The sequence below is a fragment of the Myotis daubentonii genome, chromosome 11 (genome assembly GCF_963259705.1).
Source record: "Myotis daubentonii chromosome 11, mMyoDau2.1, whole genome shotgun sequence".
Taxonomy (NCBI): Eukaryota; Metazoa; Chordata; class Mammalia; order Chiroptera; family Vespertilionidae; genus Myotis; species Myotis daubentonii.
Window position 1 is genome coordinate 65,890,263 of NC_081850.1, and position 16,021 is coordinate 65,906,283.

Genomic DNA, 16,021 nt, shown 5'->3' on the forward strand with positions numbered 1-16,021 from the left:
CCACAGTGGCTGCATCAGTCTGCATTTCCACCTGCAATATATGAAAGTTCCCTTTTCTCCATATCCTCACCAACATTTGTCATTTGTTGATTTGTTGATGATAGCCATTTTGACAGGTGTGAGATAGTACCTAATTGTCATTTTGATTTGCATCTCTCAGATAATTAGTGACTTTGAGCATTTTTTCATATGCCTTTTGGCTTTCTGTATATCCTCTTTGGAGAAGTGTCTATTTAGGTCCTTTGCCCATTTTTTAATTCAATTGTTTATCTTCCTTTTGTTAAATTGTATGAGTTCCCTATAAATTCTGCAGATTTAACTCCTTATTGGATGTATCATTGGCAAATATGTTCTCCCATGCAATGGGTTCTCTTGTTATTTTGTTGATGGTTTCTTTTGCTGTGCAGAAACTTTTTATTTTGATGTATTCTCATTTGTTTATTTCTCCTTAGTTTCTATTGTCCTAGGAGATGTATCAGGAAACACATTATTGCTATGAGAGATATCTGAGATTTTGCTGCCTATTGTTTGTTCTAAGATTTTCATGGTTTCACGTCTTACATTTAAGTCTTTTATTCATTTTGAGTTTATTTTTTGTGTATGGTGTAAGTTGGTGGTCTAATTTCATTTTTTTGCATGCATCTATCCAATATTCCTAAAACCATTCATTGAAGAGACTATCTTCACTCCATTGTATGCTCTTGCCTCCTTTGTCAGATATTAATTGAGCACAATAGGCCTTATGTTTTTATTATTTATTTACCACAAGAAAAAGTCAAGAATTTTTATATTTCTTTTGAATTGTTTTTACTGTTTCACTATATTACTGCTGTATATCTGCTCCATGTGAGTGACATAGGTGCTTATGTATATGGGTTCTGACTTACTGCGAAAACCACGTTACATTACGTCGCGCCATAGGAACAGATCTCCAATGTAACCTGAAGACCTACTGTAACCACAAGAAAGCTGCATCTTGACTATACTATATTGTACTGTACTATACTATACTATACTATACTATACTAGTACCTATATCTCTATCTATATCTCTATTTTATCTATTTCTGTATATGTATCTATACTTATCTCTCTATATAAAAGGCTAATATGCACAGTGTCCCCTCGGGAGTTCAACCAGGTGATGGGGAGTTTGATTGCTTCCTATCATGTGTGCTGATCACTAGGGGACGGCGTGGAATGAAGGAAGGACCCGGCCAGCATCTGGTAGGCCCTGATTGGCCCTGATTGCTGGCCAGGCCTCAGGACTTTACCCATGCACGAATTTCATGCACCGGGCCTCTAGTATTGATATAAAGTATTTATATTAATATCAGAAGTAGATGAGGTATTAAGGTAGGAACCAATTACAACAAAATCTTCCTAATTATAAAACTAGTGGTGTGCTCTTAAATGCATTCCTAAAAAGTCTCTTTTTCTAAAAGCCTTGCTTTGTAGCACATACCAATTTTTATAGTGTAATTATTCTTATCATGACTAACTGCAGTCGGCCAACATAAATAGCCAGAAGCCAACAAAAGCCAGCATAAAAACAATCAGTTCAAAAAAAAGAAAGATCGCCAGGCACAGATCATGATGCTAAATAAGTGAGTATTCTACAACATAAAAACATTAAAAATAGGTGGGAGCGAAACCAACGACTGGCTTGGAGTAGCAGGGTCACCACGGCTGCCGAGGGTTTCTCTGGCCAGTGTCTCTCCTTCCAGTCTACAGTGTGAGGAATATCTTTGTGAACCTCTTCAAGGGCCTTTTTGGCAAAAAAGAAATGCGCCTTCTCATGGTGGGCTGGACGCTGCGGGGAAGACCACCACCCTGTACCAACTGAAGCTGGGTGAGATCGTCACCACCATCCCCACCATAGGATTCAGCGTGGAGACTGTGGAGGATAAGAACACCAGCTTCACTGTGTGGGATGTGGATGGCCAGGACAATAATATCTGGCCTCTGTGGCACCACTACCTCCAGAACACACAGGTCTCATCTTTGTGGTTGACACCAATGACTGATAGCATGTGAACAAGGCTCAAGAGAAGCTTATGTGGATGCTGGCAGAGGATGAGCTCAGGGATGCTGTCCTGCTCATGTTCGCAAACAAGCAGGACCTCCCCAATGTCATGAATGCAGGTGAGACCACAGACAAGCTGGGCCTCCACTCAGCTCCACAGGAGCTAGCCCATTGAGGATACCTGTGCCACCAGCGGGGACGGGCTCTATGAGGGACTGGACTGGCTGTGCAATCAGGTCCGAAACCAGAAGTGAGCCGAACTCCTGTCATCCCCCTCACTCCCTCCTTCACCCTGCTTTCCTCTCATGTGGCAGATGTGCCCTGTGGTGTGAGTGCCAGAAGCTGTCTCCATGGTTGGTCCCAGTGTGCTTCATCATGCTATACATGTGCAGACACAGCCTGCAACTGGGTTTGTATTTAATGTAAATAGTTCTTGTTTCCAATGAGGCAGTTTCTGGTACTCCTAAGCAATATTACTTAGATTTTCTTATTGTAAAAAATAAAAATAACAGAATCAACCCACTGTTTATACTGAGAAGGGATTTGGGGCACCTAGGGCAGGGCCTCTAGGAGTTGCTGTGAGATCACCTCAACGCTCCTCCTCTGGGCTTTAAATCTGTGTTGAGATCCATTTTGGTGGTTGGTTTTTAACCCAACCTCAGTACATTTTTTATAGTATAAATACAAGGTAAGGAGACACTTTAACACGGAGAAGGGAGAAATGTTCCTAGTGTAGGTTCTGCAGTAACGGCTTGAGTCCAATCTGCCTTGGTCTGTGTCCCATCTGGAGCGTGCAGTGGGCAGAACCAGCCACAATACATTCCGCATGGTCACTTATGGTCCCTGATTGGCTTTGTCTCGCTGGGTCATCTGCATCCCATAGAATTCGTGCTGTACTTGTGCTTACACCACTCCCTATGGGGGTGGGCTCGGAGGTGCGGCCACCACTCAGACCCCTTTGAGGGACCCTAGCCTTCCCTTCGGTCAGTATGGATCAGTGTAGGTGCTTTGGTGGGACCACTCAGGCCAGAACAAGAGGCCGCCATGGTCCCTACACAAACTCACTTGCGCCAGGTTGTCTGGGTCTCACCAGTAGGAGTGCAGACAGGTGACCAGTCATCTTATAGCCAGCTCCTCAGAGCCCCTGTCCACTTTGTGCTTTCACTCCCTCAGCCTGCAAGGGTCAGATTGACATCAAAAACAACAACCTCTACTTTTTTCTTTTGTACTTTGATAAACACTGAAGAACCTAGAGCTGTTAAAATTTAGCTTGGGGAAAATCTCAGAACTGGTTCATCTGGTGTCCTGGAACCTCTTGCTGCTTTCAATACATGAAAAAAAAATATGTTAAAAATGCATAAGTAAAAAAATGACATATCTCAAAACAGAAAGAGACAACCCTGCAATTATGATTGTGCAACTTGTTTTGCATAGGATTTTGCATTATCTTATATGATGAACAAGCAAAAATTATCAATTGGGAATGAAAAATTATTAACAACGCAAGTAGCAAACATGAGCTAGTGCACTTATAACAATGCTTATACATGAGAAGAGAATGCATATTCTAGGAAAGTTATATGGAGGAGTCGACTATACAATAATTTTAGGAGATCTATCTCCCTATGCTCCTGACTGCAACAAGAGGATTTAGTATTTGCTGCTTAAAAAATTTAACCCTATAGACACACATCACTAGGGCCTGTTTGATATCTCTGTTCCTCAGGCTGTAGATGAAGGGGTTCAGCATGGGGGTAACTACTGTATACATGACAGAAGCAATTATGTCTTTGGAACCCCATGATGAGGAGAAAAAGTTAACACCTGCAGCTGTCCCATAGTATAAAGACACCACAGAGAGATGGGAGCCACAGGTAGAAAAGGTTTTAAAGAGTCTCTTAGCAGAGGGGACCCTCAGCATGACAGTCCCGATACGGACATAAGAGCCCAAAATAATACCAAAAGGCAGGAAGAAAAACATTCCTCCCTCAGTGAAAATCATCAGCTTATTGAGGGAGACATCAGAGGAGCTCAGCTTCAGGAGCGCTGTAAGGTCACAGTAGAAGTGGGGGATGGTATTGTCGGCAGAGAAGGACAGTCGGACCAAGAGGAGAGTATGCAACAAATCATGGACACAGGAGACAATCCAGGAGCCAGCCACCAGCAGCACACACAGCCCCTCCCTCATGATGGTGGTATAGTGCAGGGGGTGACAGATGGCCACATACCTGTCATATGCCATCACAGCCAGAAGGAAATTGTCAAGACCAACAAAAAGTATGAAGAAATACATCTGAGAAATGCATCCCACATAGGGGATGGATTGTTGCCCAGTCTGCATGTTCATGAGCATCTTAGGGACAATGACAGATGAAAGAGAAAGGTCAGAGAAGGCCAGGTGGCTGAGGAAGAAGTACATGGGCGTGTGCAGGCGAGAGTCCAGCCTGATGAGCAGGATGATGAGCAGGTTGCCCAGCACCGTGGTCAGGTACATGCCCAGGAACAGGGTGAAGAACACGCCCTGCTGCCCTGGCGGGATGGGGAGCCCCAGGAGGAGGAACTGGGACATGCTGCTCTGGTTCTCAGGCCTCATGCTGCTCTCTGTCTGCTGGGGATGAAGAAGGTGTGGGAATCTCAGGAAATTAAACATGATGACCAGGATCATCACATCTCATACTCTCATTTTTTGGGGAAAACCATTTTTAAATACGTTCATATTAATTTCTCATATCTGTGAATGTATAAAACTTCCCTTCATTGTAGTCTGGCTCCAGGAAAACATTGAACCCCAAAGTAGTAAATAGACATTATCACACCAGAGCATGAGGGGATACACACACACACACACACACACACACACACACACACACACACACACGGTTGATTTGAGGATTCCAGTCACTGGCACCACTTTTCCATCCTAATGGACGGATGGTCAGTGTGGGGTTCAGCTAATAAATACTCATATACATACACACAAGTCACAAGTAAAACACAAAGTGAGACATACACAACAGACAATGATGCACCACTCACCCACAAACACACTCTCAGTGCACACCAACACAGGTGACTCATGACACACCTGGAAAACACTCAACTCACCACATATACATAACTCTGCACTATACACCTACATCACCAAAACTCACAAGGCCACAAATAATTCAAAAATCCCACAAGAGCCCTAACCGGTTTGTCTCAGTGGATAGGGTGTCGGCCTGTGGACTGAAAGGTCCCAGGTTCGATTCCAGTCAAGGGCATGTACCTTGGTTACGGGCACATCCCCAGTAATGGTAACTCCATGCTGTTGTCCACAGTGGCTGCTCCAGTTTGCATTCCCAGCAACAGTGCCCTAGGGTTTCCTTGTCTCCACATCCTTGCCAGCAGTTGTTGTTTGTTGATTTATTGATAGGAACCATTCTGGCAGGTGTAAGTTGACATTCCTCAATAAGAAGAAACTTATCCTTATTCTGCACTCATTTCTTTCCTTATTCATTGATATCATTATGGATACATGGATTATTATTCTCTGAGTTATAATACATTACCAGTGTTATGAGGGTGTGCAGGAGGCGGCTGATCGATGTTTCTCTCTCATCGATGTTTCTAACTCTCTATCCCTCTCCCTTCCCTTCGTAAAAAATCAATAAAAAATATTTTTTAAAAATCCCACAAGAAACACACACCAGCAACACACATACACACCCAGCCACACTCAGTACAACAAGCAGCACACATCCTCCTCCTTACCATCTCCTTCCTGGGGAAGCAGTCAGCATGGGGCAGTTAAGCCTATTCAGTCATAGGCACATCATTAACTCAGTAACAACACCCCATGCATGTGGTCACACACATGATAACAGACAGAGAAAACCGAAGAACACACCTTCCTGTTCTCACACATGAGTGTGTCCCCTATAAACAGAGCTTGCACATGTACCAGCACATGCTGCTAAGCAGAGATGTGAGCCCTCACTGTGCTGACCTTGATTCCTTGCAAGGTCAGCATCTTCCTGTCCAGTTGCAGAGACAACTGTCTCACTCCCAATGCTCAGCTGTGATGCCAGTGTTTACGATCACAGACATGAATCAGGAGTCCCTCACCACACGCCAGGAGGTGACGTGTCTGTTTCTCTGCCCACCCTAAACAAGACTGTGGATCAGATACCTAGCAAACACACACACGCACACACACAAGTATAAGACAACACGTACCCAAGCATACACAATACATGCACACACACACAGTCATGGACACAGAGCCTCACACATGAACCCGCTAGCACATAGGCAGGTCCATAGCCAAGGGCAGATTTCCAACTCCTCTCACCTGGACTCATTGGTGAGTTCAGACACCTTCTGCTCCAGACTATTGTCCATTCCTCAGGTTTTCTTCAGGAGACCTAACATCCAGACACACAGAAGCAATACCTGGGGCCTTGGAACTTCTACTGACTTTCCTTTACCTTAACCAGCTCCAGAGAAATGAGTCCACAGATGACACTTAACTGCTAAGGAGAGACTGCAACCAAGTCCCCAAGCTTGTGGCTGATTTCTGACTGCCCTTTGGGGATCTGAGTGTCCAAGAGCCAGTGGGACTGGAGTCCTAGGGGACAGTGTCCCTAATTCCAGTCATGCCCTGGACTGCTTTGTCCATTGCTCCACCTGGGACAAAGTTTTTTCAACTTTTTATTTTGAAATGATTGCAAAGATATAGAAAAGTTGTGAAAATGGTTTCAAGAAAACCTGGACAGGCTTCAGGCAGATTCCCTAATAGTTAACATTTTATGATGTTTACCTTCTATGTGTGTATGCATTTATACGTATATGTTTCAGGCTTTGTTTTCAGCATTTGTTTTCAGCATATATACCACAGTGTATATAATTAGAAAGCTTGTGATATTAATTTTTCCAATTACTAGAGTTTTTATCTTTGATCAATTGGTTAAGGTGGTGTCTGCACTAAAATGTTACCATTTTTTAAGTTACTCTTTTAAATTTGTAATTAATAGGTATCATTTGGGTAGTTATTGTGATACTATAACATTAACATTTTTCTTATTAAAATCTCACCCACTATATTTCACATCCATTGCTGATGCCTACATGGCAAATATGGTGGTCTAACGGCGAGTTTTCTAATTCTATCATTTCTTCTTCCTTTTTAGTTGTACTTTTTTCTTTTTATGAATAAAATGTTAATGTTGACATTATTGCAGACTTGCCCCTTGTCACTTTTCCTCCCTCTTTTTTGCCTTCCTTACACTATTGTTTGTGTCCATGAGGTACGCAAGTATGTTCTTCAGCTAATACTTTCAGCTTCTTTATCTGGTCACCCCAAGCCTTCTCCCCTCTGGTTTCTGCCTTTCTGTTCTATGTATCCATGCTTCTGATTCCATTTTGTTCATCAATTTGTTCATTAGACTCCACATATCAGTGAGATCATGTGGTATGTGTCTTTCTCTGACTTGCTTATTTTGTTAACATAATACTCTCCAGGTCCATCTATGCTGTTGCTGCGGTAAGAGTTCCTTCTTTTATACAGCTGTGTAGTGTTCCATTGTGTAAATGCACCACAGCTTTTTTATCCACTCATCTGCTGATGGGCATGTGGGCTGTTTTCAGATCTTAACAAATGTGAATAGTGTTGCTATGAATATAGAGGTGCATGTATTCTTTCTGATTGGTGTTTTGGAATTCGTAGGATATATTTCCAGAAGAGGAATCACTGGGTTGAAAGGCAGTTCCATTTTTAATTTTTTGAGGAAACTCCATGCTGTTATCCACAGTGGCTGCACCAGTTTGTATTCCCAGCAACAGTGCCCTAGTGTTTCCTTGTCTCCACATCTTTGCCAGCAGTTGTTGTTTGTTGATTTATTGATAGTAACCATTCTGCAGGTGTAAGTTGATATTCCTTTACAAGAAGGAACTTATCCTTATTCTGCACTCATTTCTTTCTTTATTCATTGATATCATTATGGATACATGGATTATTATTCTCTGAGTTATAATACAATACCAGTGTTATTTATTTTGAAACTTTTGGTGTCTTCATTACTTACAAAAATACTAAATGATCACAGGAAGCCAACTGGAAAATATGTATAAAAGAGACACCAGAAGAAAAAATCAGAAATTAAGAAACTAAAGGAAATTTTTACCACAGGAGATGGGTCAGGAGTGGCACAGAAATAATGGGGAAAGGGAACAGTATAGATGTTCATATAAACCTATAAGTTACAGTCTATTTATACATTTTAAAACCCATGATTTCTGATTGATAGCTCCAATTCTAGTTTGACACCATAGAGTCCTTTCCAGCCTCTCCATTTCCATGTACAGAGCTCCTTTTCTGAAGAGCAAGAGTGAAACCCTTTTCCTCCGTGTTTATTTAGTTGCTGAGTCTTTGGATATATGGTAACCTGTTTCATAATCTTGAACTCACACCACTGTTAATGATGCTCAACAGCTTATAACATTGTTTAAACTATTTTTAATTGTGGGAATATATAGACAAAATTCTGGATTTAAGAATTGCTTAGGTTATTTATTGTATTTTCGTATTTAGTCTAATTTTGGAGTTAATTTGAAATATAATTTCAGTTCATTTGTATTGTTTTTATCTATTTTGCTTTATTCACCACCTCTCGTATTTATTTGTTAGTGGCAAAATGCAGCATAGTCAAAACTACATAAAAATCCCGACTCATTTCGCCATCCTTCTGCCCACCTCCTATGGGTGAACAATCTCAGTTTCTGATTTATTCTTCCTGTACTTCTTTCAACTCATCTGGGCAGACGCATGTGTATTTCATTCCCCTTCATTGTTACATAAAGAGGAACGTGCTATCATGCTCTTTTACACATGGCTGTTTTTCATTCAGCAATATATCTGCATATTTCTCCACATTGCTTCATAGATACCTTCGCTTTTATTTGATTCACAGTTGCAAAATACTCAATTGATGTTCTCTAGAGTGTTCTTTAGTGGTCATAAAATGAGATATTGGTGATGAGTGCCCTAAATGCCACTGAATTGTATACCTCAAATGGCTAAAAAGAAAGTAAGAAGTGATACCTGCATACAGCACAGAAAATAATTATAAAACAATAGAAATAATAATGTATGATTAATAAGTTAATTGAGGGAAAATTTAATTTTAAAATATGTATTCAGTTAAAGTGGAGGAATGCGAGAGAGGATATCTGTGAAACAGATGTAGCAAATAAAAAACAAATTAATATGGAAAATATAAATTCAAATATATTATGATTAGATGTTTATAGACAATATTCTCCAGATATATAATAATTGTTGCCTTACATAAAATAAGCAAAAACCAGTGTTACATTTTTAACAGTGCACACCTGACAGACATAAGGACAAAGAAAAGTTTAAAGTGATGAAAAAGAAATATCATTTAAACACTAACTGTGAGAAAGCTGAATCTTGACCAGCTATACTATACTGATATCTATATCTCCATCTGTATCTCTATATCTCTATCTGTATCTATAGCAATGGATATAAAGTATCTATACAGTTATCAGAAGAAGATGAGGTGTTAAGGTAGGACCCACTACTAGAGACTTTTCGTAATTATAAACAAAGTGGTTTGATCTTAAATGCATTTTTTAAAAAGTCTATTCCTCTCTTTTTCTAACAAATAGGTTTTTTAGATCATAATTTTCATAGTGTAATTATTCTTACCATGGCTATTGCAGTCAGACAACATGATGTCATTGATTGTGAATTAGGAAGAGAAGTGCACAATCAGCTTTAAGCCAGCATATAAAAATCAGTTAAAAAAAAAAAAAAAAGAAAGATTACCAGGAGCAGATCATGAGGCTAAATAAGTGAGTCTTCTATAGCATAAAATTTTTAAAACTGCATAAGCAAAAAATCAGACATCTCATAACAGACAGAGACAAACCACAATTATGATTGTGTAACAGGTTTGCATGGTATTTTGCATATCCTATATAATAAAGAGCTAATATACAAATTGACCATCACTCCAAAACACAAGATGACCGACCCATGTGGACACAAGATGGCTGCCAAAAGATGGTCAGGAGGGGAGGGCTGTTGGGAGGGACCAGGCCAGCAGGGGAGGACAGTTAGGGGTCACCAGGCCAGCAGAGGAGGGCAATTGGGGGCGACCAGGAAAGGAGAGTTAAGGGGAATGAGGCTGGCAGGGAAGGGCAGTTAGAGGCAATTGAGCTGGCAGGGAAGGGCAGTTAGGGGCAACCAGGCTGCCAAGGGAGGGAACTTAGGGGTGACCTGGCCAGCAGACGAGGGCAGTTGGAGGTTAGCAGGCCTGCAGGGGAGGACAGGTAGGGGTGACCAGGCCTGCAGGGGAAGGCAGTTGGGGGCGACCAGATCAGCAGGGGAGGACAGTTAGGGGCAATAGGGCCGGCAGGAGGGCAGTTAGGCATTGAGCAGGCTGGCAGGGGAGTGGTTAGGGGGTGATCAGTCTGGCAGGCGGAAGCGGTTAGGGGCAATCAGGCAGGCAGGCAGGTGAGTGGTTGGGAGCCAGCAGTCCTGGATTGTGAGAGGGATGTCTGACTGCCGGGATCAGGCCTAAGTGGACAGTCAGACATCCCTCGAGGGGTCTCAGGTTGGAGGGGTGCAGGCTGGGCTGAGGGACCCCCACCCCTGGAGCGCACCAATTTCGTGCACCAGATATCTAGTATATTATGAGATGATGAACAAGCAAAAACTATCAATTATGAATAAAAAATTGCAAACAATCCTAGAAGCAAATGTAACCCTATAACAACACTTATACATGACAAAATGATGGAATACTATGAAAGTAATATGGAGATGTCAACCATACAATAATTTTAGGAGAACTATCTCACTGTGCTCCTGACTGCAACAGGAGGATTTAGTGATTGCTGCTAAAAGAACTTAACCCTATTGACACACATCTCTAAGGCCTGTTTTATATCTCTGTTCCTCAGGCTGTAGATGAAGGGGTTCAGCATGGGGGTAACTACTGTATACATGACTGAAGCAATTATGTCTTTGGAACCCCATGATGAGGAGAAAAAGTAAACACCTGCAGCTGTCCCGTAGTATAAAGACACCACAGAGAGATGGGAGCCACAGGTAGAAAAGGCTTTAGAGAGCCTCTTAGTGGAGGGGACCCTCAGCATGATGGCCCCTATCTGGATATAGGAGCCCAAAATAATACCAAAACACAAAAAGAAAATCATTCCTCCCTCGGTGAATATGACCAGCTCATTGAGGAAGGTGTCTGAACAGCTAAGCTTCACGAGTGCAACAAGGTCACAGAAGTAGTGGGTGATGGTATTGTCAGCATAGAAAGACAGTCTGACCAAGAGGAGGGTGTGCAAAAGGGCATGTCCACAGGAGAGATTCCAGGATCCAGCCACTAGCAGCACACACAGCCCCTCCCTCATGATGGTGCTGTAGTGCAGAGGGTGACAGATGGCCACATACCTGTCATATGCCATCACAGCCAGAAGAAAACTGTCAAGAGTACTAAAAAGCATGAAAAGATACAACTGAGAAATACATCCCCCATAGGAGATGGATTGTTGTCGAGTCTGCATGTTCCTGAGCATCTTAGGGATAGTGACAGAGGAGAGAGAAAGGTCAGAGAAGGCCAGGTGGCTGAGGAAGAAGTACATGGGCGTGTGCAGGCGAGAGTCCAGCCTGATGAGCAGGATGATGAGCAGGTTGCCCAGCACCGTGGTCAGGTACATGCCCAGGAACAGGGTGAAGAGCACGCCCTGCTGCCCTGGCGGGATGGGGAGCCCCAGGAGGAGGAACTGGGACACGCTGCTCTGGTTCTCAGGCCTCATGCTGCTCTTCTGTCTGCTGGGGAGGAAGAAGGCTTGGGAGTCTCAGGAACCTAGAAAGGATGAACAGGACATCTCATCTCATACTGTCATTATTGGGAAAGCCATTCATTTTTAAATACTTTCATATTAATTTCTCACACCTGTGGATGTGTGCATATTCCTTCTATTCCAACCTGACTCCAGGAAAACACTGAACCCCAAAGTAGTCACAAGACCTCATCACTTAGAAGAGGGGTTCGCTGTTTATTCAAATATTACTTTTAACATCATGTCTGTTTCAGAACCTCTACTAAGGACTGAAATGCAGCAGTGAACAAGAAAAGCAAGGTGCCCACGTCTATGAGTTTACATCTTGATGAGCATGGAGGGATCATTTCTACACCAGGCCAGAGCCAAACCATAATAATTCAATGTGGCAGGAATAGAAGGTGAGCCCCTGCAAAGTGGTGTTGGTTGTTTCTGCTTGAAAGTAACGTGAGACTCCGGTGCTGAGTGAGTGTTGTTGGAGCATTGTCAGACCTCCTGTAAGCCTGCCGGCTCCCATTGACCCTCAGCTGTAAACTCAGGGACACTCTGGAAATGGGGTGGGGGGCATTGAAACCCACTTGTTTCCAGAATATCTTCAAAATCAGAAGAGTCCACAAAGTATCTTTCATAATAATGCTGAACATTTAGATGAACATTTGGGTACCAGGCTAAGGACTTTACCTACATTTCCTAATTAAATTCACACTTCAGCCTTACATTCCCAGATTTTAAAACCTCTTCACAGCTGCTCTAAGGATTTGTATTCTTTGACCTATTTTAGTTTTTAAGAAATAGAAACATAAATGACACAAATTCTTTAGGCACAAAGCAGTACAGCAGGGACAGAATGGCGCAAAAATACGCGTGTGTATATTAGTATCTATTACATATGTGATATGTAATGTTTATAACTTGATATATATGTATTGCCATTTTCTATAAATTAAAAATCACCAAGTTTTATCTACCTCATGGGGTTCAGTCTAATATGTCTGTGTGATCAGAAACCATGCTCTTAACTGCTACACAGGGAAACTTCCCTTTTCTTGCTTAGGAGCCAAGCACAATATATTATTTTAGAGCTGTGAGGACCCAGATTTGTCCAAAATTTTTTTCCCATTACTACGTAATTTTACTCCTTTATATTTATGTGCTATCCAAATGACAAAAAAATTCTCAAATACAGTAAGGTCTATTTATGCAATGACTATTTACTGAGAGTGTCTGCAAGATTCACAAAACTAGTGTCATTCTCCATTTTATAGACGTGAAAGTGAGACCAGTGGTTTATATAACTTCTCCAAGGTCTCATCACTATTTAATGGTAATTCTGCCCAATACCTTCACACATCATGATGCCTCGAGTTTATGGTTTGTTTGTTTGTTTGTTTCACTGGGATGTTTAGTAAAAATAAACAAAATGTTGGAAACTTCTGAGCAACTCAGTAACACTCCGGTACATAAAAATGATAGCAGATCTATTTCAAGAAACAAGGTGTTGCTTAGAATTTGAGTATCTTAGTAATGGCGCCCCAGAAGAAGGACACTTTAGGAAACACTTGAGTCATGGATACAGATCACACACACACACACAAACACACACACACACACACACACACACACACACACTGCTGATTTGGGAATGTAAGTCACCGCTGACCAAATATCCATCGTAAAGGAAGAATAGCCAATATGTGGTTCATCTCATAAACATTCATATGCATACATACAAGTCATAAACAACTCAAAGTTAAACATACACAGCATACAATAACAGACCTCTCACCACAAAACACACTCACAATGCATATCAAACCACCTGCCTCATGTTCCACCTGATGAACACTCACCTCACCACATATACATCACTCAAACACTACACAATCTCAGCAAAATCACACAAGACCACAAATTCAAAAATCTTACAGAAACACACAACACAATACATATGCACACCCAGCCACACTCACTACAACAAGCAGTATACACTCTCCTATTAATGAGAGTGTATTAATGAGCTTCCCTCCATCTGACCTTCCCCTTGCTGGGGGAGGGCAGTCAGCATGGGGCAGTTAAGGCTATTCAGTCACAGGCACAGTCATTAAACCACCACCAACACCCATGCATATGGTCTCACACACACATGGTCACATACACACAGAGAAAATCCAATAACATAACTTCCAGCTCTCACACATGAGAGCGTCACCCACAGGCACTGCTCACATGTGCACCTCAACACACTGCTGAGCAGAGGTCTGAGCTCTCTTGGAGCTGACCTTGGTTCCTTATAAGTTGGACATCTACTTGTCCAGCAGCAGAGACCACAGCCTCACTCCCGATGCTCAGCTGTGATGCCAGTGTTTACAATCACAGACATGAATCAGGAGTCCCAACCACGCGCCAGGAGGCTGATAACTTGGTCTACATACACTAAAACAAGACTGTAAGATTCATAGCACAAACACACACAACTATCAAACAGCACATATACAAGCATATACAATACATGCACACACACAGGGTCATGGACTCAGAGTCTCACACATGAACCCACTAGCACACAGGCAAGTCCATTGGCAAGTGCAGATTTCCAGCTCCTCTCACCTGGGCTCATTGGTGAGGTCAGACACCTTCTGCTCCAGATTATCACCCATCTCCTCTGGTTTTCTTCAGGAGACCTAACATCAGACACACAGAAGCAGTATCTGGGGCCTTGGCCCTTCAACAGGCTTTCATTTTCCTTATTCGGCTCCAGAGAAATGAGTCCACAGATGACACTTAACTGCTAATGAGAGACTGCAGCCAAGTCCCCAAGCTTGTGGCTAATTTCTGACTGCCCTTTGGGAGCTGTGTGTCCAAGAGCTAGAGGGACTGGGGTTCTAGGGACAGTGTCCCTGATTCCAGTCATGCACTGGACTGCTTGGTTCTTGGGCATTGCTCCAGCTGGGAAAAAAGATTTTTCAACTTTCTATTTTGAAATGATTTTAAAGTTATAGAAAAGTTGTAATAATGATATTAACAATTCCTGGTCAATCTTCAGCCAATTCCCCATAACATTCTCCTATGTTTATATTCTCTGTGTGTATATGTATATATGTATGTATGTTTGCGTATATATTTCAGGCTTAGATTTATAGCTGATATACCAGTGCATATTATCAGAAGGCATATGATAACATTTCCAAGGCTAGTGTTTTTATCCTTTTTAAACAAATTTTCAAAAAAATTTTATTGTTGAAAGTATTACATATGTCCCTTTTTTTTCCCGATTAACCTTTCTTGCCTGCCCCCACTCCCTACCGCAGATATCACCATACTAATATCTGGTCCATTGATTATGCATATATGCATACAAATTCTTTGGTTGATCTCTTCCCACCCACCCTCCCATGCCTACCTTCCATCTGAGATTCAACAGTATGTTCCATGCTTTTATATCACTGGATCTATTTTGTTTGTCAGCTTATTTTGTTCATTAGATTTCCACATTTAAGTGAGATCATGTGATATTTGTCTTCTCTGACTGGCTTTTTGCTTAGTATAATACTCTGCAGGTCCCTTCATGCTGTCTCAGAGGGTAAAAGATCCTTCTTTTTTACTGCTGCGTAGTATTCTGTGGTGTAAATGTATCACAGCTTTTTTATCCACTCATCTACTGGTGGGCACTTGGGTTATTTCTGGATCTTAGCTTTTGTGAAATGCACTGCTATGAACATAGGGGTGCATATGTTCTTTCTGATTGGTGTTTTGGGTTTTTTAGGATATATTCCTAGAAGTGGAATTATGGGGTCAAATGGCAGTTCCATATTTAATTTTTTGAGCAAACTTCATGTTGTTTTCCATAACGGCTACACCAATCTGCATTCCCACCAGCAGTGTGTTAGAGTTTCCTATTATCCACAGCCTCGCCAGCACTTGTCATTTGTTGATATATTGATGGTAGCTATTCTGATAGGTATAAGGTGATACCTCATTGTAGTCTGAATCTGAATCTCATCTCTCTGATGATCAGTGACTTTGTTTTTTCATATGTCTCTTGGCTATCTGTGTGTCCTCTTTGGAAAAGTGTCTATTTAGGTCTTTCGCCCATTTTTAATTGGATTGTTTGTCTTCCTTTTGTTTAAT

At 41.7% G+C, this 16,021-nt stretch overlaps 1 protein-coding gene and 1 pseudogene across 1 annotated transcript; one reads left to right on the top strand and one right to left on the bottom strand.

Annotated features, from left to right (window-relative positions):
• The first annotated feature begins 1,687 nt into the window (after positions 1–1,687).
• Positions 1,688–2,564, top strand: LOC132212297 (ADP-ribosylation factor 1-like; annotated as a pseudogene).
• An 8,372-nt stretch (positions 2,565–10,936) lies between these two features.
• Positions 10,937–11,866, bottom strand: LOC132212294 (olfactory receptor 1J4-like). The gene has a single exon (XM_059657726.1). The coding sequence runs from the start codon at positions 11,864–11,866 to the stop codon at positions 10,937–10,939; it is 930 nt and encodes a 309-aa protein (XP_059513709.1).
• Positions 11,867–16,021: the final 4,155 nt, after the last annotated feature.

What these genes read in the sequence shown, in the direction of transcription:
- LOC132212294 (XM_059657726.1), bottom strand. Translation starts at nt 11,866, where the DNA reads ATGAGGCCTGAGAACCAGAGCAGCGTGTCCCAGTTCCTCCTCCTGGGG.